Source organism: Corella eumyota, chromosome 4, assembly GCF_963082875.1.
Source record: "Corella eumyota chromosome 4, kaCorEumy4.1, whole genome shotgun sequence".
In the NCBI taxonomy this organism is placed as follows: domain Eukaryota; kingdom Metazoa; phylum Chordata; class Ascidiacea; order Phlebobranchia; family Corellidae; genus Corella; species Corella eumyota.
The window spans coordinates 16,237,126-16,263,490 of NC_137493.1; the positions used below are offsets into that span (position 1 = coordinate 16,237,126).

General features: G+C 33.6%; 1 protein-coding gene across 1 annotated transcript; it reads left to right on the plus strand.

Moving 5' to 3' along the window:
* Positions 1–730: 730 nt before the first annotated feature.
* On the plus strand, positions 731–25,560 carry LOC145750956 (uncharacterized). The gene is made up of 39 exons (XM_082567027.1): positions 731–877; positions 1,234–1,250; positions 1,416–1,451; positions 1,886–1,940; positions 2,199–2,323; positions 2,824–3,028; positions 3,375–3,547; positions 4,463–4,706; positions 5,045–5,258; positions 5,647–5,782; positions 6,187–6,302; positions 6,660–6,810; positions 7,079–7,201; positions 7,331–7,439; positions 7,698–7,886; positions 8,175–8,331; positions 8,583–8,767; positions 9,217–9,341; positions 9,752–9,919; positions 10,299–10,435; positions 10,753–10,859; positions 11,104–11,248; positions 11,539–11,690; positions 12,080–12,248; positions 12,450–12,584; positions 12,996–13,131; positions 13,384–13,481; positions 13,731–13,847; positions 14,186–14,357; positions 14,632–14,777; positions 15,430–15,551; positions 15,997–16,079; positions 16,209–16,307; positions 16,809–17,041; positions 17,169–22,920; positions 23,305–23,830; positions 24,037–24,663; positions 24,874–25,407; positions 25,548–25,560. The coding sequence occupies exons 1-39, from the start codon at positions 819–821 to the stop codon at positions 25,558–25,560; spliced, it is 12,090 nt and encodes a 4,029-aa protein (XP_082423153.1). The 5' UTR covers positions 731–818.
* Positions 25,561–26,365: the final 805 nt, after the last annotated feature.

The following is a 26,365-nucleotide window of genomic DNA, read 5'->3' on the forward strand; positions in this document are numbered from 1 at the left end:
AGTACAAGGTTCAAATTCTAGGCAAGAAATATAAATAATGACGTCATTTGATTTTAGCTCATATTATAACACTATTACCACATTCAACAAACAATTTAACGAAAAAATGTCGTCAAGTTTTTTAATTATTATCAAGAGATGATTTTTTTCACATACGTAAGAAGCAGATTATTATGCAAATAAAACCTTTTGGATATTTAATCTTTTGAATAACAAAACAATTGAAATTTAATGTGGTTAAATTTAAAAAGACAAAATGCCCATAATTTATTTTATATCCGGGTTTTAGCCTGTTGCAATTAAAAATTCTTGATAAATATACTAGACAAGTGCTCTTAAATTCTAATTCAAACTATCAAGTATACTAAAGACAATAAAATTAAGCTTTAAGTTTTACCTGCTTGATAATATATCGATCACGGATAGAGATAATTAATAAATTAATTTTAATTTAGATTTTCAAAATTGATTGTTGCTATGATAAGATCCTTAAATGACCATCAACACAGGATTTACATCTGTTATAAAGTACGTCCTTAGTTTTAATATTCACACATATTGATGTTGATTTAATATAAATTAAATGGCGATTATATCTTCAACCGGAGTAAATCAACCCGGATCTTCTATTACAGTCCTCTTAAACTTGTGTTAAGAATTAAGGTATAAAAGCCGTTAATTTTTAAGGTTAAACTACAGTGGGCTGCTTCCAAAACGGGAGTAAGTCGATAATTTTTCAGGCGAAAAGAAGATTTTTTAAAAGCTAACAATAAAGCAAAGACAACTAACCACGAAGTTTTTTGCGCATTGGAAGCGCCATGGCATTACGTGCCATCACTTTAACACTGTTATTAATATGCAGCACTGCTCCCCTCAGGTAAGTGTGGTTTATTTTTTTATTTCAAAAAATCGAATATACATAAAATCTATCTTACAGAAAAATCTAACTTACAAAAGTTTTGAAAAAGTAATTAAAATAAATTAATATTTTTTTTAAAATAAATTAATATTTTTAATATACAAAGTAAATAATAATATATATAAAATTTACTTAATCTATATAATTCATAAGGTAAAAAATTGTAAAATTTATTCTTTTCGGTTAAAATTACTAAGGACTATACTAATTAAGTATTAAAAAAATATTATAACGTTTTGTAAATTTGGGGTAAATATATTGGCTCAAAACAATATTAAACAATTTTGTTTAATTTCGATTATTTTGTTTTTCAGTGCTGCTGACATGAATGGTAAGTTAACCATTTTTTACATTTTTTTAAAAACTGTTTTAGTAAAAAATAATGTTGTTAAATATTTTTATAATATTTTCGGACATGCTAATATATATAATTATGCAAAATTTAAATGTAAATTTTTGTTAATATATTGATGATATTAAATTTATTTTATTCAAGATCCGATGATGGACCCCGCAATTGAAATCCCTGATGGTAAAAACTTTTATTTCAAATTTTATTTATTAAAATTGTCAATTTTTAAGTTTATTTATTAAAAAAATAATTGTTGCAAAACCGAAAAGTAGTTCCCATTCAAATTACATTTTATAACGTCACTAATATACGTATTGTTACATAAACTTTTCAAGTGGTTTTGATATATAATTTGTTAGGAATATTTTGTTGAAGTACGTTGTTGAATAAATTAACGTTAATTAATCGATAATATCGCGTTTTATAAACTTATTTGAAACTTATATAAAACCCGTAACCCGGATCTATTATTACACAATAATTTAAGTATGACGTCAGAATAAAAATCGCAAAATCATATAATGACATTGCAATATATAATTTTTAAATTAATTAATTTTTTTGCTAAATTATTTTTTATTATTTTAAACAAAATAATAAATTGATTTTTTTAGACATTGAAGCGCCACCCAATGGAGAAGTTACGTGTTCTTTTGAAAATGGAATAAAGTAAGTTTAGTATTTTAATTTTTTATTATTGAAATACAAAAAATGCTTATAATTTTTTAACATTAAATATGCATAATGTTTACTCATTGAACATAAAATATCATAGCTGTTGATTAAAAAATACCTTTTTTAGGCAATTAAAATTTATATTATACAAATAATTAAAACAATTACATTAATACTAACTTAAATTATCAAGATCTTCAACTTTTAAAACATTTTGGCATTTAAATGTAACAATTTATCAAAAAATTGCAGGATTTGTAGCGCCAAATGCAAATCTGGATTCTCATTCAAAAGTCTCGGAGCAGTCGGTGAAATTTTAATAAACGAATGTGTAGATGGTGTTTGGTCGCTGGGAAACCTTTTCCCTTCATGCAAGAGTAAGTACAGCAAATAATTGGGGTCAAGGGTCAAATAAATTTAATGTAAAATACTTTAAAGGTCAAATACTTTGTTTTAAGCCAATACTTATTTAAAAATATATATTCCTAAAAAATGTACAAAAAATTAAAAAAACATAAAGATATGAATTTATTTTAATATTTTAAATTGGTATTTTATTTTAATTATCATTTTTTAAATTAATATTTTTAAAATATTAATTATTGGTTAGTATTGGTTTATTATGGGACATTTTTTATGATCTGTTTTTATGATCTTAAATTGTTATTTCGCTTTTTAATTATTTCCTTAATTTTATATTTATAATTAACTATACACTAGTATTTGTAAATTATAGTACGTTTTTATTCTTTTATGATTATTTGACTTGCAGTTACAAATACATCACCACGACATATAACCAGCAATTACAATTATAACTTATGCCACGCCTTTACTTTACAAATAAATTCAATATTTTTCCTTTATTTTTATCCAGGAACTTTGTGTCAAGCCCAAGAACCTGACCACGGCACCGTACTCTGCGAAAACACGGGCGATGACGTACTTTGTTCCGTCAATTGTCACCCAGGCTACCGTAGTGAGCACACTCATTTGTATAAATGCGATACCGACAACGGAGAGTGGTCACCTAAACTCCCTTACGTGAATCGATTTCCACGCTGCATATTAGGAGAAAAGAGGTAAAATTTATTTTGTTTTGATTTATTTTCAATGTGGGTAAAGGTCGACTACATAGCCTAAACATAGAGCAACATCATTTACCCCGACCCAGTCTTGAGTTGCCTTTAACAGTTTGGGATATTATTAATATAATTGCCTCATAACTAATTTACCGAGATTTTTTTTAGTAAAACAATATACTGTTTATAACACCTTACTCAAAGGCGCTTTAGCATGGATGCAGTGGGAATCGAACCAGGGACTTCATATAGTAAATTTAAGTGTTTTTACCAATACACTATTCCGTCGGCAAACATACCAAATTTTACAATTAGCCAAAAAAAATGTATTTTGTATATTCTTTAGCTGTAACAATATGGAAGCACCAGAGAATGGCTACATCATTTGTAAGACCATAGACGGTGTCCATAGGTGTACTCCATCTTGCAAGAGTGGCTATGGTTTAATTGGTGCACCTGATGAGGGCTATTATCAATGTATCATGGGCACTTGGATCGGCAGCACCCCAGAATGTTTACGTAAGTTTAAAATTATAAATAAATTGTATCGAACTACGAGCCGAAAGGTTTTGTGTTCGAGCCGCACCAATGTCACTTTATTCGCCCTTGAGCCCGGTGTTTACAGATAGCTTAAACATATTACAACAGCAAACATTTTTCCAATAAAAATATAAAACTGATTATGACTATATAGTAACACCTAAATTTGTTTTTGTCATATAATTTTTCATTAATATTTTATAACATATTTGTGTATTATTTTATAACATATTTGTGTGGATTTGTGTGGATTTCTATGGCGTAAAAGTAAAAGTCATCTGCAAAAACAAATATTTTTCTAAATTAAAATTGTTTAACGTTGTGGTTTGAACTCAAGCATCTTTATATAGCAAACAAAACTCAACTTACTGCATAAATATTGCAAAAAACCAGAACATTAACCTTTTTTTATTTGAATTTTTTAAAGCACGTGGCGTGTTTAATATCGTAGATATTTTAAACCACGCTGTCTCTTCGCATTAATCATTTTGCTTTTATAACTACTTAAAACATTTTATCATAATCACATCCTTATTAACATTTAACACAATCAGCAATAAATGAACTAAACTCAAAAAATGTAAGGAATTTAACTCGTTTAAGAAATACCATTTAAGTGTTTAAACCAGTATTACGTCATAGTTTAAAATTTAAAACTTTGAAAAGCATAAAAATAGGGAAAAACAAATAACGAATCTATGTGTAAGGGTAGTCCAACTAACTTTAAGTAACGATGTGTTAAGTATTATTAATCAATTCAAGAAAAATTATTGGTTTGTGTACCTGTTGAACAGCCTAGTAAGTTTATTAAGCCAGCAGTTGGCTAATAACTAGCTAATTTTTTTCAGTAAATTTTAGTGTGATTGTTAACTAAAGTAATTTTAATTACAATAGCTACTGATGATTACATTGACCCAATTGGAATAGCAGCAGTTACTGGAATCTATTCATCTAAGAACTTGCCAGTTGAACAAACAGGCTACTGTATGACATGGGGTCAACATCATTACCGAACCTTCGATGGCAAAATCTTCCGATTTCAAGGCGATTGCTCTTATGTTTTAGTGGAAGATAGTGACCGATTCTTTTCAGTGCATTTGCACAATGAGAAAGGCTGCATGACTACAGGATGCAAGAGGTTAAACTTTATCAGTTCAATTATTTATCTTTTAATTATTAAATGGCTTGCTATAATACTAAACAAGTAAATTGTTAAAGGCTACAGCCATAGTAGCTTTGCCTCTAGGTCTTAAGTTTATTTCAACTACTGCAATATTAAGTTATTATGTAAACATGGTGTTAATTGTTTTTTTTTTAACCTTTAGGTAATTAAGTGTTTAGTAAATGCTTTTGAAATGACCTTCCAATGGGCCTACACTAATTTACCTAGAAAGTGTAATTTTTCTATTTTTACATGTTGTTACTTATTAATAGCCTATTAACAAGTTACTAATGCTCACTTACTTTACCTTGCAGAAGTCTAACAATATATGTTGGTGACTTGATCATCGAGTTGAAAGAAAACATGAAAGATGGAACACCAGGGGCGTTTGTGGATGACAAAAAACTCACTTTGCCATCTTCGATGTCCGGAGTTCTAATTCAACGAGTTGCTGATTTTATTGTTGTTCGAGATCCTGAGACTGAACTTTATGTGAAATGGGATGGATTGGAATCCATCTTTGTCCGGGTAAGTTTTATGCCTTTTTTTACATGTTTTTAATCTAGGAAGGTTGTAATAAAAGCCCTAACAGAAGTTTATAGTTGTTGTAACCCAGTCTTAAGGTGATTTGCTAGTTTTTTACTTCAAATTTTAAGTTATTTTAGCCCAGTCTCTAAGTGTCTTTAGCAATTTGGGAATGATTGACATGGTTTGTGGTTCAGCTAATTGGTTTTTGAGACTGGTATTTATGACTAATGTTTTCTGGGAGCAGTGAAAATCGAACCTGGGACCTTATATAGTAAAGTTTAATAAAGCGCCAGAAGAAAAATATACAGTTTTGTTAAATATCTTTTTGATCTAAGATTTATAAATTAAACAGTTTTTAAAAATTTAGTCAAAATAATATATTTTATAGGTAGGAGAAGCACATGAAGGTCGAACTCTTGGGTTGTGTGGACTTTATGACAAGAATGTGAGAAATGATTTCACTAAGAAGAATGGAAACTTGGCTGGTCATGTGACTGATTTTGCTGAATCATGGACTGTCGGTGGTGAGCCAATTTAAAATATTATTCTTAACTAGGTTTATAATTAAATATTAGGCCTAGATTACTTATATGTAACAGGGCAACTAAAGCTAGGTTAAAGAATCAAATATAATAAATTCCTTGGGCATATGTAATAAACCTTTTGAGTAAGGCTTATAATAATTTACACATTCCAAAAGTATAGGAAATAATTTAATTATATAGCCTATATTATAGTTTTAATTTTTAAAATAGGCTATTGTAAGGTTATGCTTAAGCCTACTTTAATAAGATAATTTATTATTCTAAAGTGCTCTGTTTATTCAATAAAATATATGAAAACTAAAAATAAGACATATATCGTAATAAAACTGATATAATTAACTAAAATTAGACACAAATAATAAGACTTAATTTTGTATAATTAGAATGTGGAACAACCGAAACAAAAACCTATTGTTCTAAAGCTACTGAAGGTGACAAGAAAGTTCTGTGTAAAGCTCTACAAAGTTGCAAGTTTATTTTGGACACCAACTGTAAATATGTAAGACATAACATTGATTTCAAATAATGTTAAGATAAGATATATGTTAAAAATATAACATTCTGTTAAAACACAGCAATTTATTAAAGTCGGTGGTGTATTAGAATATTCTATGACTACTTTATTCAAGTTTTATAAATATATACAAATATATATAAATGTTTAATTTTTAGTGTTGCAAAAAAAGGGAAATTTGTGGTGTGCAGGCAAATTATTGCAAACAAATGTTAATTGCTAGTTTCAAATATATTCCAACAAATAAAATCTTGGTCTTAAGACAGGCTATCGACTATTTCAAATAAATAAAATAAATTGTAGCGTACTTGAAATATTTAACTTTTATTTATTTTACCTCAGGTTGTTAGCCCTAACCCTTACTTTGAGGCATGTAAAGAAGATGTTTGTTGGACTGGTGATGATGACAGCGTTTGTGCTTCCATGTCTGCTTACTTCAGAGAGTGCTCCAGGCTGGGAGTGATTGTTTCGTGGAGAAATGAAGATCGATGTGGTAACTATATTTTCACTTTTTGTTTGTCATTCTAATGTTAATAATTTATGTGCCAACATTTGGTATTGGTAAGAAGGCTTATTTAGCCACAAACTTTATTGAAAAAGTATTGTAAGGTAGGGACTAGTATTAAAGTTTACAAACATTTTTGCTGCTTTATTCAATAGTAGTTTGCACAACTTACCCAAAATAAATTACACATGTCTAAAAAAGGTTAACCTATGCAGTTATCTACTAAACATGTATAATTTATTTTTGCATTATTTAGCTTTATCCTGTCCTGATAATTTGTGTTACGATGTGTGTGGCTCTTCTTGCCCAAAAACATGTTTTGATACAAGTTATAATTGTGAGAATGATCACTGCATTGAAGGATGTCATTGCCCAGAAGGTGAGGCTAATTTTAAGGTTAAATTTTTAAACATAAAATACATGTTTTGCATGGTTATTTATAGTCTAAATATTTAATTATAATTTTTAGACACAACATTCCAATTTTATTTTTTTACTCATTTTTTAGGAACTTACTTACACAATGGAACTTGTGTATCAAGATATGATTGTCCATGTCAATATGGCCAGCAAGAATACTCACCTGGATCCAAACTTAGACTCGATTGCAACAGATGGTAAATTATTTTAAACATTTTTCAAATATTTGAATCAAATCATTTTCGAATAATTTATATAACTATTTTTAAAAACTTTTTTTATGTTATCTGTTGAATATGTAACCTAACATTAATTTTTTATTATAGTTAAAATAATATATGGTCAATAAGTCAAGATTTTTAAGCTTTAGTTATCCTTTTTTATTTGACCCTAACTCTTTACAGATATAAAATTTTTTTACCATGATCAAAATACAACAATTCATTTTTTAACAGTGTCTGTGCACGTGGTCGTTGGGTTTGTACAAAGAACGTTTGTGACTCAGTTTGCAAAGCTGTTGGTAATCATTACACAACCTTTGATGGAAAACAATTTGACTTCAATGGTCGATGTTCATACACTCTGGTGCGAACTGAGGGTATGCAGGATATTGCTTTCCAAGTTGAACTGGTTAACACTTGCACGTAAGTTATATTTAAACAGTTAATATTAATTCAGGTTATGAATTAATCCTATTTCTAATATTTGTTATCAAAAAGCTATATTAATTTTAGTGTCAGAAATCAAAGATTTTTTTAATTAGGCACAAAAAATTACATTTTTATAATGAATTAAATACTTTTTCAAATACTTATTTAATTGCTTTTTGATTGCATTTTTTTTAGAATAAATTTGCATTTATATGTAATTTTTTTCTTAATTTAAATTTTACTATAATTGTTTTGTAATATTTTGTTCACTTCGATTGACAGTGGTTTTAACTGTGACCGAGGCCTTAAAGTGACAGTCAATAGTGAAGATGTACAAATGTTGCACAATGGAAGAGTTGAAGTCAAAGGAAAAGAAGTCATTCTACCCTACCACAACTACTTTTATGCAATAGAAAAAGTTACAACCAACTTTTTCAAAGTAAGAATTTCATTTGATATAATTTTTACTAAAAATTAAAAGTGTGTTAGAGAACTTATTTTATTCTCACATATTTTAGTTTAAATAACTTTTTGAAAATTAATTTATATTAGTTGAATACTGTATTATTTTACACAAATTTGTCTTAAATGGAAAAAAATGGTAGTTATAGTTTTTAATTTAATTTTTTCTGTTTCTAGCAATATAAAACTTTACAAAATATTAATTTTTTAATTATTTTTAAACTATAGGTCACTATCAACAGTGGTCTGACCATCTTATTTGATGGAAATGATCGAATTTACATTCGAGCCAAACCAACTTTGTGCTCTAAACTGAGAGGTATGTGTGGAAACTTCAACGCTCAAACTAAAGATGATTTTTGGACTCCAAATGGTGATATTGCTGCTAATGCTAATGACTTCGGAGATGAATGGTATAAATACCTGTTTGTATCTTTTAGCAATTTTTTAATTTACCTACAAAAATAAGTTTTGGTATTGAAGTAGTTATCATTTTTTTATAATTCTTAAAGTTATTATTCTTGGTTTTTTGTTAGATATATTTTTTTCGAATTTAAAATTGCCGAACCAAAATTATGCAAAAAAATATGCATTTTAAAGTCTTTGAGTTAATATTTTTTTTTAAAATAAATCTTTTATTCTAATTCAGATCAATATTTTAAGTTTAAATGTAAATGTCTTAATGATATTGGCCACTAAATTAATCTTATGATACAAGTTTTAAAAATTTTATATATACAAAAAATTTGTCACTTTTTGTGATTTTGATAAATGTTTTAGTTCAAGTTAATACTTAAGTTTTATGCACTATTAAGTTAAGCTTATGACCAAAGAAAGTTTTTAATAACTCTATACACTACAGGATGGTTGGAGACTGCTTCTTCCCTAACACTCCCATGATCTTGTCAGCACCATGTGATATTCATCGAACATTCAGACCAAGTGCACGAGAAAGTTGTGAGGTGATCACAGCTGCACCTTTTACAAGTATGTATTGGTTGTATTTATTAAGTTTTGTTTTGTGTGTTTGAACTTTACTTAGTTAATAGTAAAAGCTTATTTTGTGCTTAATATTTTCTGTTTTTTTTTTATTTTAAAAAAATGTTGCACAAATATGTTTTGTTTATTTAAGTTTGCTGTGAGTTTATTTTTATGCAATTTTCCAAGTATTTCTTTCTAAATAGCAACAGTAATTAATATGAAGTTTAAATCTATTTTTACTAAAATATATTTTAAAATTACTTATACATGTAAATTATTAAAAATATCAATGTAAAGTTTTATTTTTTTAAAACTAAGTATGTTTATAAATTTTTGTTATAAGCATTCACTTACATAGAAAACTTTAATTTAATAACTACTGCTCATTTGATTTAATTACAATTTTTTCTCTCAAGAATGCCATGATGTTGTAAACTACAAATCTTACTATTCCAACTGCATGGATGACATATGCTCAGCAGAAGACACCAAACTTCAATGTCGATCTCTTGCTGATTATTCAATTGCTTGCGCCAAACTTGGTGTGGTTCTTGGTAACTGGAGAGAAAAAGTAACTGCATGTGGTGAGTATATTATATACTTGATATTTTTTAATAAAGAAATTAGTTTTGGGGTTAATCGAATTCGTCATAAACTTTTTTTATTAAAATAAATATTGTATAATGTTAGTAGAATGCTTCCTCATTTATGTATACTAGTTGATAGATTTTATTTGATGTAATGTCGTCAAACTTCCAACTAATACTTGTACACACACACTATAAACAGCAGTTTTATTGATTTTGTAGGCTTATAAATTGGGCATACATATATATCATACCCTAAGCTCTGTTATACATTTGCTATTTGATTTTATCATAAAAAGGAAATTATTCAATTTTTATTCCACAATAAAACTATCTATTTTTCACATCTTAATACACTTATTATTAATGTTTTTAGCATATGAAGTTGAATGTCCTGAAGGCACAAGTTTCAAGGAATGTGCAAATGCATGTGGATCATCTTGTGGAGCTCTGCAGAGTAGTTTTGTTTGTGAAGAACAATGTGTTCCTGGTTGTACCTGCCCAGATGGTCAAGTAAGTCTATTTTGTATAGAGTGGCTATATGTATTGGGAATGACATTATACAATCTGCTTGTATTAAGGGGTGCCTTAATTAAGGGGGTAATGTTGAAAGAGAATAATTGTGATAAAATGTAACTCTTGTAGGGTACTTGGTTAAGGGGTTCTTTGGGTTAGGGAGATTTAGTTTAGGGGTTTTTCATTCTAGGGTTTACTTTTTAGAAGGTAATCATGGATTAGTTTTTGTAGTGGAGAATTTTTTGTTTTAGATAGTTGGCATGCTTGTTAAAACAACTTTTTATACTCTTTATTAAAGCTTTATTCATGTTTAGGTGTTTGATTACAATGGTAAATGTGTAACAATTCCAGAATGTAATTGCATGTTTGAAGATATTATTTATGAAGCTGGTGAATCAAGGATGCAAGATTGCAATGTTTGGTAAAAAATTTTACAATAAATTTATAAAATTACATAAAATATATATATCATTTTCTTACTATAAAATCAATTTTGCCCAATTTTTTAAATAAAAATACTTATGCTGTATAACATGTACTTTTGATATTAAACCTTGAACTGAAGTCTTGTAAAATTTCTGATAATTTCAAACATTTATTTCCTGTCCAATAACTTTTTTGTATCATTATGTCTTGTAACATTTTCTTTATATTTTTGTTACTAGCGAATGTCATCGAGGTAAATGGGCTTGTACGGATAATATTTGTCCAATTGAAACTAAATGTTCATCAAACGAAGAGTTTACAAGTTGTATGAAGATTGATGTTAGAACTTGTACCAACATGCATTTACCGACCTTGAACCGAAAGGTAAAAATATACTATTGTTTGATAAATAATAAATTTACGAACTATAAATTAAGGCTAAGCTAATAAGTTGAAAGTTAAATTAATTTGAAAATTATTGTTTGAAAAAATAATTTCTAAAAATGAGAATACTTGTATAAATACAAAAAAGTATTGTACTTATATTATTTAAAAGTCATAAGGTGATTTGTATGTAGGCATCTTTTTTAAATAACTTAAATTTATCACTGAATTAGATTTAAAAAACCTAATTATACCAATATTAAAATTTACGGTAATTCTTTAATATTTAGATCACAAAATGTATAGCTGGGTGTCAATGTGTTGAAGGATATGTTTGGGATGTTGTAACAAATCAATGTGTAACTCCTAAAACATGTCCATGTTATCATGGTGGAAGAAGTTATTGTGAAAGCGAAACCATGCAACAAGATTGTAACACTTGGTATGTTATATTAATATTGTAATTGATTTAGATAATATGGGCAACTTTTTAAAATACTTTTAACTTTTTTACTATATTAAACATTTACACAAACTAATATATTTGCAAACATAGTTCCTACTAATGTTTGTTTATTTGATTTTTAAAATGTTGTAATACTAAGATTGTAACACTTGATATGTTAAGTTAATGTAGTGGTTTACGTTTTAAAAAGTAAACAACTATATCAACATTTGATTTATTAAGGGACAGAATATTAATTTTACTTTTTTAAAGATATACAAAACTTTTTTTAAATAAACTAATGTTTCCCAACAATGTAAGTTTCTTAAAAGAATATAAGAGTTATGAAATTATAAATTGATTTTTTAAAATACTGCTTTTTTTAGTCGATGTTTGTCTGGTATATGGAGTTGTGATGTGAATGAATGTGCAGGAATGTGTCGAGCATTCGGTGACTCCCATTACACCACCTTTGATGGCAAAGATTACCAATTTCATGGAATTAATGAGTTTACTATGGCTCGATCCACCGCAGCTAATGAACATTCTTTCCAAGTAATACATTATTTAAATTTAAATTAAGCAGTAAATTAACATCAGGTTTGTTATTTAAAAATTTTAAAAAATTATTGCAAGGACTCAAGTATATTTAAAAAATTGTAATGTTTAACATTATTTTTCAATGTGTTTTAAATTTTTTTTTTAGCTTTAATTGTAATGTTTAACATTAGCTTTAAATCTGTTTTAAAACCCTAGGTTTCAATTGAAAATATAAGTTGTGGCAGTAAAGGTGGTACTTGCTCTAAGAGAATTCTATTCGCAATTAATATTGGATCCGTTTCTGAGAATGGGGTTGAGTTAATTAGAGGAAAACCTGTCCAGGAACGAAAGGTTAACATATTAATATTTAGTTAAAACTCTGGTATACATACTTACTGAAATTTGTCATCTATACTGACAGCGTGGTGTAGTGGTAAAAAAAAACTTGCTACACCACATGAGGTCATGGGTTTAATTCCCACTGCTCTTATGCTATATTGCCCTTGTGTAAGGCACTATAAACGGTATGAACTTCTGCCAAGCCAATACTTAATCAGCAACTCAATTATCAGGCAATTATAATCTATAATATCCCAAACTGCCACAGAAAACTTAAGACTGGGTTGGGGTAGCTAATGTTACTTTATGTTTAGGTCGTGCAGTCGACCTTTACACATCGAGTATATATATAAAATAAAAAATATTAAAACAATATAAAATAAATAAAACTGTGAAATTATATTTTTTTAATATTCTTTTTAGGTTGGAAGTTTTGAAATAACTTATGTCGGTCTTTGGGTATTTGTGAAAGCCAAAAACCTGGGTGTTACCCTTCAATGGGACAAACAAACAACCCTTATTGTAAGATTGGATCCTGAACATAAAGGAAAAGTAGAAGGTAATGAATTTTTTCAAGTTTTAAAAATTCACCATGTTTATTAAACTAAAATTTTGTTGTGAATATTGTAAGATATTAAAAACATATTGTAATAAATTTAATTTTTTTTGTAATAAGCTTTTAATATTTTTTTTTATACTGTGTATTCTGAAGCATTTTTAATTTTTTTGTGTTATTTCAAAATATGTTAAAATCAATATCAGTAATTGCCAATTTTATGTTGAAAGTCCTAATTGTAATCTTAATTTTTAGGTCTTTGTGGTGATTTTGATGATAATGAAAACAATGATTTCAAGAACCCACAAGACATGATCGAAATCAACGAAGTTTCATTTGTTAACACATGGAAGGTATAACTTAATTTTTTTTTTAAAGTTAAACTTATAAACATTACATTTTTTAAAATTAATGTAACAAGTAAAGTGCCCATCCTACAGGTTTATTTTTAACAATTTCATTGGTTTATTCTATAAAATTACTTGTCAAAATATGTTTGCAATAAATATTTGCTTAAAGTAGTAGTTTTGTAAATTGAGTTATGGTTTATTTAAGTTTAATCTTATTCTTCATCTACTTAATAAAATTGGATTTAATTTTAGACTTATCTTAATGGATCTCATGCTGTAGAAGTACCTAAGGATATGTGTGAATTGAACAGTCACAGAAAATATTGGGCAGAGAGAAAGTGTTCTGTGTTAACTGGCGACACTTTCCAGGTATTTAAAATTTTTAACACAAAATAATTCAAATTAGTTTTTATAATTTTTGTTTGTAACAATATAAGCTATATATATATATATATATATATATACATATATACTAAAAAATTAATGTAATCTTAATAATCTAAGAAAGCCTAGCCTTATTGTAGTAAGATAAATAATATTTAATTAAAAAATCTGTGTCATTTTATCATAGATTCAATAAATAGAACTTTGTTTATAGTATTACATAATATTCAAATTATTTCTGTATGCTAATTTCTAACAAGATTTTTATCAGAAACTTGCCATTTTAATATAGCATAACAGTACTTTACATCTGGTTCTTTTAGGCTTGTCATGCACTTGTTGACCCTCGTAAATATTATTCTGCCTGTGTGTTTGATGCATGTGCTTGTGATTCTGGCGGAGATTGTGAATGTCTCTGTACAGCCATCCATGCTTATGCTCAAGAATGTAACCGATATGGTGTCCACATTTACTGGAGATCACAAAGTCTTTGTCGTAAGTTTGTTACTTATATCACATTAGGCATTTTTACATTCACAGCATTGTTAAAGTTGGCCTAATTAGTATAGTACAAGTTACATATTATAATATGGTTTTAAATCTTTAAATTTTAAACATATTAATATTTTCAGCGCAATTATAAAACTAAAACAAATGATTACTATAGGAAATACAACTTTAATATCTTAAATTTTTTTGTATATTAAAATTTTTAAATTATTAGATATTATTTTATTAAAGTTACAATATATATAAACACTTGTTTTAGCTTTGATGTGCATGGGAAAGGAGCGCGAATATACTCCATGTATGTCTGCTTGCCCAAAAACTTGCTCCAACTACAACATTTACAACAAGATTAAAACGAACTGCGAGTTTGCTTGTGTAGAAGGTTGTGGATGTGAAGATGGACTGGTAAGTAAATTAGCCGAACTTTTTTTAATAAAGAATCGTGTAAGTATAACTCATGCCAAGCCTAATTAAGTTAATTAAATATGTACTGTACACAAAATAAGTAACTTACTCATAGGCAGCTAAAATTTTTTTATAGTGGTTTAACTGATAACAGAAAACTAATAACCGGCAGCATGGTGTAGTGGTAAGAACACTTGCTACACCACACATGAGGTTGTGGGTTCAATCCCCACTGATCTCATGCTGTAGCGCCCTTGAGTTGGGCACTATAAGTTGTATGAACTCCTGCTGAGCCAGCAGTTAATCAGCAGTATTATTATCTGGCAATTATAATCTATAATATCCCAAACTGCCACAGGCAACTCGAGACTGGGTCGAAGTAACTAATGTTACTCTATGTTTAGGTCGCGCATTCGATTTTCCCACATCGAGGATAAAGATATACACAAAAAAACAAAAAAAATAAATAAAATAATTCTAATTTAAAACTGATTTAGACAAAATACTCAAAGCAATATTACTTAATAAATTACATATAAAACTAAGTTTAACTTAGCCTGATAGAATAAAATATATTAAAAATTAATATATTTGGATTACAAAATCCGCCTAATTTTTGTACTCTAAATTGTCAGGTAATTTTTTTTTTAAGGTGGCAAGCACTGATGGAGAAGTTTGCTTGGCAATTGACTCATGTGTGTGTAAAGAAATTGATGGTGTTGCATATGCTGATGGTGATAAAATCAAGTCCTTATCTGATGAATGCAGAAGCTGGTATCTAACATTCTTAATATTTAAATAGTTTTAACAAAGTGGTGTTAAATTCCGGCAGCGTGGTGTAAAACCGGCAGCGTGGTGTAGTGGAAAGAACACTTGCTACACCACACATGGGGTCGTGGGTTCAATCCCCACTGATCTCCTGCTGTAGCGCCCTTAGTAAGGCGCTATAAACGGTGTGAACTCCTGCTGAGCCAGCAATTAGTCAGCAGCATAATTATCGGGCAATTACAATCTATAATATCCCACACTGCCGCAGGCACCTCGTGACTGGGTCGGAGTAACTGATGTTAAAGTCGCGCATTCGACTTTCCCACATCGAGGATAAAGATATATACAAAAAAAAAATTAAACTTGGACTGGCTAGTTTATGTAACTAATAAATATGGATAAACATAATACCTATATTTGGATGCTCAATTTTTTTTGCTTATATTTAAAGTTATTGTATGGATCATGATGTGCATTGTCTTGGTTTATCTTGTGCTGAAGAAGGAGTAATCCCTCATATTTCTACATCCTTGGGTAAGTATTTTATATTAATAAGTATTATATTAGCATATGCAAAACACTTATTTTAACGGTTACTAACTTTTTACACAAATCATATTTATTATATTTCTTAAGAAACAAACTGGATTTTTATTTGAACAGGTTCATTTTCTGGCGGAGTTACAGAATATGGTGGTTTTGAGTTTAAACCTGCAGAACTCACCCCAGCCTTATGTTCAGATTTGTACGAGAATCTTGTAGGTTAGTAAAAAAATGTTAAATTTTATAAAACAACAACAAAAATCAAATATAGCAATTAAGTTTTTCAGGTTTAATAATTAATTAAAAACTGTTTGGGAGAAACCGGCAGCGTGGTGTAGTGGTAAGAACACTTGCTACACCACACATTAGGTCGTGGGTTCAATCCCCACTGATCTCATGCTGTAGCACCCTTGAGTAAGGTGCTATAAATAGTTTAAACTCCTGCTGAGCCAGCACTTAATCAGCAGCATAATTACCGGGCAATTATAGTCTCTATAATATCCCAAACTGCCACAGGCAACTCGAGACTGGGTTGGAGTAACTTATGTTACCCTATGTTTAAGTTGCGCATTCGAATTTCCCACATTGAGGATAAAGATATATACATACAAAAAAACTGATAAATTTTTTACAATTTAATTCCATTATCATGCTTATGGAATGAATAAAACTGCAATATTTTGTTTTACAATAAATTAAAACTCTAACAATTTATTACAGCAACCTGTGGAAAAGTAAATATGCGAACTTGTGCATTCCGTTGCAATCAAATCTGTCATGCATGGAGAACTGCAACTTATCAGTGTACTTATGCTGACAGCAGTGACCAATGTGTTGACACTTGTGGAGAGGACTGTGTGTCATGTCCAATTAACTATGTTCTAAGAGACCCCAAAACTTGTGTGCGACCGGCTGACTGCCAATGTATGCTTCCAGATGGTTCATCTCTAGGAGTAAGTATCATTTTATTAAAGTATTTTTTGCATTTGTACCTGTTTTGAAATGTGGATGATCATTATTTTTTGATAAATATAAAGTTGTTGTGACTTAATAAATATTGTTTAATTAATTTAATTTAAGCCCGGCCAAGTACGAAACGATAGACAATCTTGTATACGATATTATTGCTGGAACAACGTACTTAAGGATGACATCATTATTGGTTGTACTCCATCTCTTGGTGATATAATAGTCGGGGCTGGTGGGGCAGCTGGTGGTCTGGTTGACGGACATGGTGATTATATACTGGGTGATGCTTTCTCTGGTTCAGCTGGTGCAGATGCATTTTCTGGCATTTCTTTGGAAGGTGGTCAGTTTTCAGAAACGATTTCTGGTGGTAAAGGTATTGGTCAAGGAGTGATTGATGCTAAACTGTCCTCAGAGTCTGAAGCAGCAGCTGAAGCTGCAGCTAAGTCTTCCGGTGCGGTGGATGTTCAATTAGTTAAGGAAGATAATGGTGTTGTTACAAAGCATGTAGTGTTTGGGTCTAACATAGCATATGCTGGCGCAGCTTCAAAATTTAATGCTAAAGCTGGCTACACTGATGAAGAAAAGGAAGCATTTAATACTCATGGCGCAACAGGAATTGCAGCAAGTGATATTTCTAGCTTGTTTCATGATGCTGCAACAATTGTACACGAGCATTTTGATTCAGACACCAAAGAGAAATTAAAGGTGGATTTGGTTAGTGAACATGCTGCAGTATCTGATGCTGCAGCAGAAACAGCGGCAGCACTTTCCGCTGCTCTTATAGGCGAAGGTGCTTTATGCATTGATGAATCAGGTGCTGAAAGAAAGTATGGAGACTGCTGGACCTACAAGCACGAAGTTTGCGAAACTTGTTCTTGTTATAGTAGTGGAGATGTAAGATGCATTGAAAAGGTTTGTGATCCTTATCCAGTTGCACCTCCTGGCCATTTTGTTGTTGAAGAAGAAGTTGATGGATGTTGCTTAACTTATCGAATTGTAAAGGATATTTGTGATATAACGCTTTGTAATTCAATCATGCCAGTCTGTGGAATGGCAGAGAACTTAGTTGAAATAAAAATGGATGATTGCTGCTCTTCATATGAATGCGTCTGTAATCCTGCAAATTGTCCTGATTTAGGAGATCCTGCATGCGCAGATGGGTATATTAGAGTAATTGTTGAACCCAAACAATGCTGTCAGGTTGGAAAATGTGTTCATATGGCGGTTCAATCAGGAGCTGCTGCTGCACTTTCTTCAATATTTTTACAAGGTCCAGAAATGAGCAGTGTTACTAAAATTGGCAAGGACAGTTCTGGAGACTTGTCCGCAGTCCTCGGTTCCGACAATGTTGCTGGAGCTGGTGCTTTGGCTGCTGGCGAACAAGACGCTGCTATCTACGCACCAGGAAGCAAGAAGGGCAAGGGAGGCAGCAAGACAATGTACGTGCCTGGTAGCATTCTGGCTGGTGCAGCCGCAGGTGCAAAGGCCGGTTCTGACTATGGCTATTACGGAGGATATCCCTACGGAAAAGGAGGCGCTATGGCGTACGGCGCAGGATCTTCAGACATTGTTGTCGGAGGTGGACTCTTTGAATCTATAACCGAAGATGGCGGTAAATATTCCGACGGAGTTGTGTTTGATGCCAAAAATGCTAACAAAGCAGCAGCTGGTGCATTAGCAGCTGGTAAAAATGCAGCAACTGTGTATGTTGATGGTGAAGATTCAGAGGGAGACTTCACAAAGACCATCTTTCAAGGACCTGACATGATCATTGGAGCAGGTGCTTTCGGAGGAGCAGGTGCTGGTCGTCAATTCTATGGAGGTCCAGGAGGATACTTTGGTACTGGCAAGGGCATGGGATTAGCAGCAAGTGGACTTACGTTGAGTGGCGGTAAATTTGTTACCGAAACTTATGGAGGCGACGAGAGTTACGGAGACTTGTCCGCAGTCCTCGGTTCTGACAATGTTGCTGGAGCTGGTGCTTTGGCTGCTGGCGAACAAGACGCTGCTATCTACGCACCAGGAAGCAAGAAAGGCAAGGGAGGCAGCAAGACAATGTACGTGCCTGGTAGCATTCTGGCTGGTGCAGCCGCAGGTGCAAAGACCGGTTCTGACTATGGCTATTACGAAGGATATCCCTACGGAAAAGGAGGCGCTATGGCGTACGGCGCAGGATCTTCAGACATTGTTGTCGGAGGTGGACTCTTTGAATCTATAATCGAAGATGGCGGTAAATATTCCGACGGAGTTGTGTTTGATGCCAAAAATGCTAACAAGGCAGCAGCTGGTGCATTAGCAGCTGGTCAAAATGCAACGACTGTGTATGTTGATGGTGAGGACTCAGAAGGCGACTTCACAAAGACCGTCTTCCAAGGACCTGACATGATCATTGGAGCAGGTGCTTTCGGAGGAGCAGGTGCTGGTCGTCAATTCTATGGAGGTCCAGGAGGATACTTTGATACTGGTAAAGGCATGGGATTAGCAGCAAGTGGACTTACGTTGAGTGGCGGTAAATTTGTTACCGAAACTTATGAAGGCGACGAGAATTACGGAGACTTGTTCGCAGTCCTCGGATCCGACAATGTTGCTGGAGCTGGTGCTTTGGCTGCTGGCAAACAAGACACTGCTATCTATGCACCAGGAACTAAGAAGGGAAAAGGAAGGAGCAAGACCACTTACATGCCTAGTGGCATTATGCTTGGTGCAGCTGCAGGTGCGATGGCAGGATCAGATGTGGTTAATGATAATGCTCTATTTGGTTTTAGTGATTCAGTAGGCGCCCACGGATTTGCAGATAGTGGTATACATGTTGGAGGACCTAAAATTTTAACAGAAGATCATAGTGGCAAAAGTAAAAAAAATAAACTTATTGGAAATGTTTTATCTGATGCAGCTGCTGTCGCTGGTGCTGGTTCTTCTGGACTATCCTCTATTGGTTTACAGATTGCGGAAGAGTCCACACTATGTGTTGATGAAACTGGAATAGAACGATTTTATGGGGATTGTTGGTTTAAGAATGGAGATCCATGCATAATAAGTACTTGCTCTGATGCTAACAAAATTGTATTTCAAGAAGAAGTCTGTGATTCTTATCCACAACCAGTGCCTGGTAAACTTATAGTTGAAGAGAAGACAGGAGAGTGTTGTTCAACGTTTAGATATATTGACGAAGAGTGTGATATTAATAATTGTCAATACCAACCATTGATATGTTCTTCATTCGAACGACTTTTAACTTATGATGTTGATGGTTGTTGTGCAACATATGAATGTGTTTGTGATGAATCAAAGTGTTTAGACTTAGGAAGTCCTCCTTGTCCTGAGGGATGTAAACGGGTCGTGCTTGATCAGGATTCTTGTTGTGGTGTAGGAAAATGTGTGTTTATTGAATCTAGCTCTGCAAGCAATGCTGCCTCACTCGTTCAACTTATTGGTGGATCTGTTTATGATGAAACTTTTTCGAGTAAAAGTGATAGTAGTGGTGTTGGTATAAGCACTGGTTCTAAAGCTGATGCTAAAGCTTTGGCATTATCATCTCAAGACAATGTACTACAAGCAAATCAAATTGGCAAATCTAGAAAAGGATCTACTACTGTAACACAGTTTGTTGAAGGAACAACTCATATTGGCTCATCCAGTTTAGCTGAAGTAGATTCTGGTATAATTAACAAAGATGGTTATATTTATTCTGGTGATGTTAGTTCTGCAGGGGCGGCATCAGCTGGAGCTCTTTTAATAGGCATGCCAACATTTATTGATGAGACATCAATATCATCAACTAAGAAAAAACAACTTAGCTTGGACAATAAAGCAAGTGCGATGGCAGGTGCTGCTGCCGGAGTAGCAGATAAATCAAGCACTGGCTTTGAAATTTTCCAGGAGTCAGATACATGTGTGGATGATGATGGTTGTTGTCGTTCATATGGTGAAAGTTGGTATAACAAAGTCAATCCATGCATTATACATACATGTGTTGGTTTTGAAAATATTGAACAAAAAGATACAGTATGTGATGCAATACCAATACCACCCCCTGGTCACCGTGTGGTGGCCGAAGAAATTGATGCCTGTTGTACTACGTACAGAGTTGTGTCCGAAGATTGTGATACCAGTTTCTGCCAGTTTACCCCACCAAGCTGTTCTATGTTTAAAACGTTGAAGGTTTATCCAATAGATTTATGCTGTGCAACCTATGAATGTGTATGTGATTTTGGAAGTTGTCCAGAACTAAATGAATTGTCTTGTCCAGATGGTTATTTCCGCAAAATTACAGAACCTCATCAATGTTGTCATGTAGGAAGGTGCGTACTGGAAACAAATACAGTTGTTGGGGCTGCAGCTAGTGCATTAGGTGGCATAATGATGGGAGGTATATTTGAACAAATTACCGGGTCAGAGGTTGATGTATCTGACTTAAGCATGGACATAAATGATAAATCTATTGCTGGTGCAGAAGGTGTGTCTGATATTTCTCAAAAGGCCGCTTTGTCCAGTGTCTCAAAAAAAACAGACAAATCCAAAACCGTGTCTACATACACTGGAGGTAACATTCTTATTGGAAATGTTGCTGGAGGAATGGCTCAATCTTTAAATGTTTTTGATTCATTCAATACCTATGATAGTTCAATGGCTGGTGCTGAAGCTCTAAGCCACTCTAAATTAGAAAGTAAACCTCAAAGTCTTCTAATAGAGAGCAGTACGGGAAAAAAGATGGGTGGAAGTGTGGATGCGTCAACACAAAGTACGGCAGCTGCACAAGCTTTAGCTGATAGCGGACATGAAATGCAGATTATTGCAGAAAGTGTGATATGTGTTGATGAAATAGGATTGGAGAGATGTTATGGTGAAACATGGTATTACTATGGTAATCCATGTACGTTAGCAACATGCGATGAAAATTCAGATGTAAAACACACCCCTAGTAGCTGTGATCCATATCCAAATGCTCCTATCGGTTATGTTGTTGTGGAAGAAAAGGCGGATGATTGTTGCTTTAGCTACAGAATTGTTGAAGAGGATTGCGATGTAACACTATGTGATGAAATTGCACCTATTTGTCACTTTTATGAGGATTTAATTAGTTATGCCATTGATACCTGCTGCAGTACATACAAATGTGCATGCAATCCATCTAAATGTCCTACTTTGGGAGTAGCTGATTGTCCATTTGGTTCAACAAGAAGGAATGTAGAAACAAGTGAATGTTGCTCGGTTGACAAATGTGTAAAATTAGAATTATTAAATTCAGCAAATGTTGCTGGAGCTGGTGCAGGAAGTGCTATATCTATTGATGGCGGTAAATTTGTTACCGAAACTTATGGAGGCGACGAAAGTTACGGAGACTTGTCCGCAGTCCTCGGTTCCGACAATGTTGCTGGAGCTGGTGCTTTGGCTGCTGGCGAACAAGACGCTGCTATCTACGCACCAGGAAGCAAGAAGGGCAAGGGAGGCAGCAAGACAATGTACGTGCCTGGTAGCATTCTGGCTGGTGCAGCCGCAGGTGCAAAGGCCGGTTCTGACTATGGCTATTACGAAGGATATCCCTACGGAAAAGGAGGCGCTATGGCGTACGGCGCAGGATCTTCAGACATTGTTGTCGGAGGTGGACTCTTTGAATCTATAACCGAAGATGGCGGTAAATATTCCGACGGAGTTGTGTTTGATGCCAAAAACGCTAACAAGGCAGCAGCTGGTGCATTAGCAGCTGGTCAAAACGACATGGCATTTATTGCTGACGGTGAAGACTCAGAAGGCGACTTCACAAAGACCGTCTTCCAAGGACCTGACATGATCATTGGAGCAGGTGCTTTCGGAGGAGCAGGTGCTGGTCGTCAATTCTATGGAGGTCCAGGAGGATACTTTGGTACTGGCAAGGGCATGGGATTAGCAGCAAGTGGACTTACGTTGAGTGGCGGTAAATTTGTTACCGAAACTTATGGAGGCGACGAGAGTTACGGAGACTTGTCCGCAGTCCTCGGTTCCGACAATGTTGCTGGAGCTGGTGCTTTGGCTGCTGGCGAACAAGACGCTGCTATCTACGCACCAGGAAGCAAGAAGGGCAAGGGAGGCAGCAAGACAATGTACGTGCCTGGTAGCATTCTGGCTGGTGCAGCCGCAGGTGCAAAGGCCGGTTCTGACTATGGCTATTACGGAGGATATCCCTACGGAAAGGGAGGCGCTATGGCGTACGGCGCAGGATCTTCAGACATTGTTGTCGGAGGTGGACTCTTTGAATCTATAACCGAAGATGGCGGTAAATATTCCGACGGAGTTGTGTTTGATGCCAAAAACGCTAACAAGGCAGCAGCTGGTGCATTAGCAGCTGGTCAAAACGACATGGCATTTATTGCTGACGGTGAAGACTCAGAAGGCGACTTCACAAAGACCGTCTTCCAAGGACCTGACATGATCATTGGAGCAGGTGCTTTCGGAGGAGCAGGTGCTGGTCGTCAATTCTATGGAGGTCCAGGAGGATACTTTGGTACTGGCAAGGGCATGGGATTAGCAGCAAGTGGACTTACGTTGAGTGGCGGTAAATTTGTTACGGAAAGTATTGGAAATGATGTTGCTGATTCTACTTTCAGTGCTCTATTTGGTTCCGATCACCAAGCTGCTGGTTCTGGAAACTCTGAGATGATTTCTTCAATCATGATTGTTCCCGAGGCTTCAATTTGTGTTGACGATAATGGTGTTGATAGAAAGTATGGAGATTGTTGGGATGATTCTAATAACTTGTGTAACATCTGTACATGTTATGGCCAAGAAGATATCCGGTTAGTGTTAATTATTTGTTTTAACTAATTTTTATGTAATTAGATTGCCACAGTTAGGTGATATTTCCTTTTTAAGTGTATTATAAATTTAAAGAATTAAAAATCATACTTTATATAGATAAACTTAAAGAAAATATGTTTTTTCTAATTTTTTTTTTCTTGTTAATTTAGTATTTTTACAAAATTGTATTGTTTTATATTTGTAGGTGCTCTTCCAAAATCTGTCCTGAAAGACCAGTGGAAAAATTGGGATATAAGATTGTAGAAAAAAGTTCTGGCTACTGTTGTACAACATATGAATCTGTTCCAGTTGAATGCAATGTTAACGATTGTCCTTACGAAGCGCCAAAATGTAAATTCTTCGAAGATACACTTGCATTTGCTATTGATGATTGCTGTTCCACATACGAATGTAAATGTAATCCATCCTTGTGTGTCGATTTGGGAACAGCAGATTGTCCATTTGGAAGTAGTCGTCTTGTATTGGATAATGATGAATGTTGTTCTGTTGGTAAATGTGTTCAATCTCGGGGAATATCTGATGCGTCAGGAAATGGATATGCGGGGGTTGGTATACATGCTCACGGCTATGAACATTATCAACAAAATGACAACAGTAATAAAAACATAGCATCAGCACAAACTTTACAAGCATCAAAATTAGCAGCAGCTGGATCTTTAGTTGACACCACCGCACTTAATGGTATAAAAATAATACCAGAAACTTCTATCTGTGTTGATGATTTAGGAAATGATAGAGAATTTGGAATGTCATGGTTTAAAAATGGAGACAGTTGCAATGTATGCACATGTTGCGTTTCCGGTGATGTCAGGTAATACCAGATTTTACTACTACTAATCTATGGATATCATTTTTTATGTTGACTATTTTATGATTTGTTGCTAAAGTGATTTTAAAATTTATTTATAATATATGATTAGAAAAAAAATAGTTTGCAATTTTTTTATTAAATTATATAAAAAAAACTTTAACGGAAAATATATAGTTTTAATAATTTAAAAAAATGATAATATAACAACAGGTGTAAAAAGAAAGAATGTGATTTATACCCCAACGCTCCTATAGGCTATGTTGTTGTTGAGGAAAAAGCTGATGAATGTTGTTATAAATACAAAGTGATTTCAGAAGAATGCGACATTTCCTTATGTCCATACCAATCTACAATTTGTAAACCATACGAAGATCTAATCACTTTTCCTATTGACGAGTGTTGTTCTACTTATGAGTGCAAATGCAATATAAAAAACTGTCCTGTATTTGGTAGACCAGATTGTCCATTTGGTTCCAAAAGAATGGTCGTTGATTCTAGTCAATGTTGTACCATAGAAAAATGTGTTGAAATTTCTATAGGCATGGGATTAGCAGCAAGTGGACTTACGTTGAATGGCGGTAAATTTGTTACCGAAACTTATGGAGGCGACGAGAGTTACGGAGACTTGTCCGCAGTCCTCGGTTCCGACAATGTTGCTGGAGCTGGTGCTTTGGCTGCTGGCGAACAAGACGCTGCTATCTACGCACCAGGAAGCAAGAAGGGCAAGGGAGGCAGCAAGACAATGTACGTGCCTGGTAGCATTCTGGCTGGTGCAGCCGCAGGTGCAAAGGCCGGTTCTGACTATGGCTATTACGAAGGATATCCCTACGGAAAGGGAGGCGCTATGGCGTACGGAGCAGGATCTTCAGATATTGTTGTCGGAGGTGGACTCTTTGAATCTATAACCGAAGATGGCGGTAAATATTCCGACGGAGTTGTGTTTGATGCCAAAAACGCTAACAAGGCAGCAGCTGGTGCATTAGCAGCTGGTCAAAACGACATGGCATTTATTGCTGACGGCGAAGACTCAGAAGGCGACTTCACAAAGACCGTCTTCCAAGGACCTGACATGATCATTGGAGCAGGTGCTTTCGGAGGAGCAGGTGCTGGTCGTCAATTCTATGGAGGTCCAGGAGGATACTTTGGTACTGGCAAGGGCATGGGATTAGCAGCAAGTGGACTTACGTTGAGTGGCGGTAAATTTGTTACCGAAACTTATGGAGGCGACGAGAGTTACGGAGACTTGTCCGCAGTCCTCGGTTCCGACAATGTTGCTGGAGCTGGTGCTTTGGCTGCTGGCGAACAAGACGCTGCTATCTACGCACCAGGAAGCAAGAAGGGCAAGGGAGGCAGCAAGACAATGTACGTGCCTGGTAGCATTCTGGCTGGTGCAGCCGCAGGTGCAAAGGCCGGTTCTGACTATGGCTATTACGGAGGATATCCCTACGGAAAAGGAGGCGCTATGGCGTACGGCGCAGGATCTTCAGACATTGTTGTCGGAGGTGGACTCTTTGAATCTATAACCGAAGATGGCGGTAAATATTCCGACGGAGTTGTGTTTGATGCCAAAAACGCTAACAAGGCAGCAGCTGGTGCATTAGCAGCTGGTCAAAACGACATGGCATTTATTGCTGACGGCGAAGACTCAGAAGGCGACTTCACAAAGACCGTCTTCCAAGGACCTGACATGATCATTGGAGCA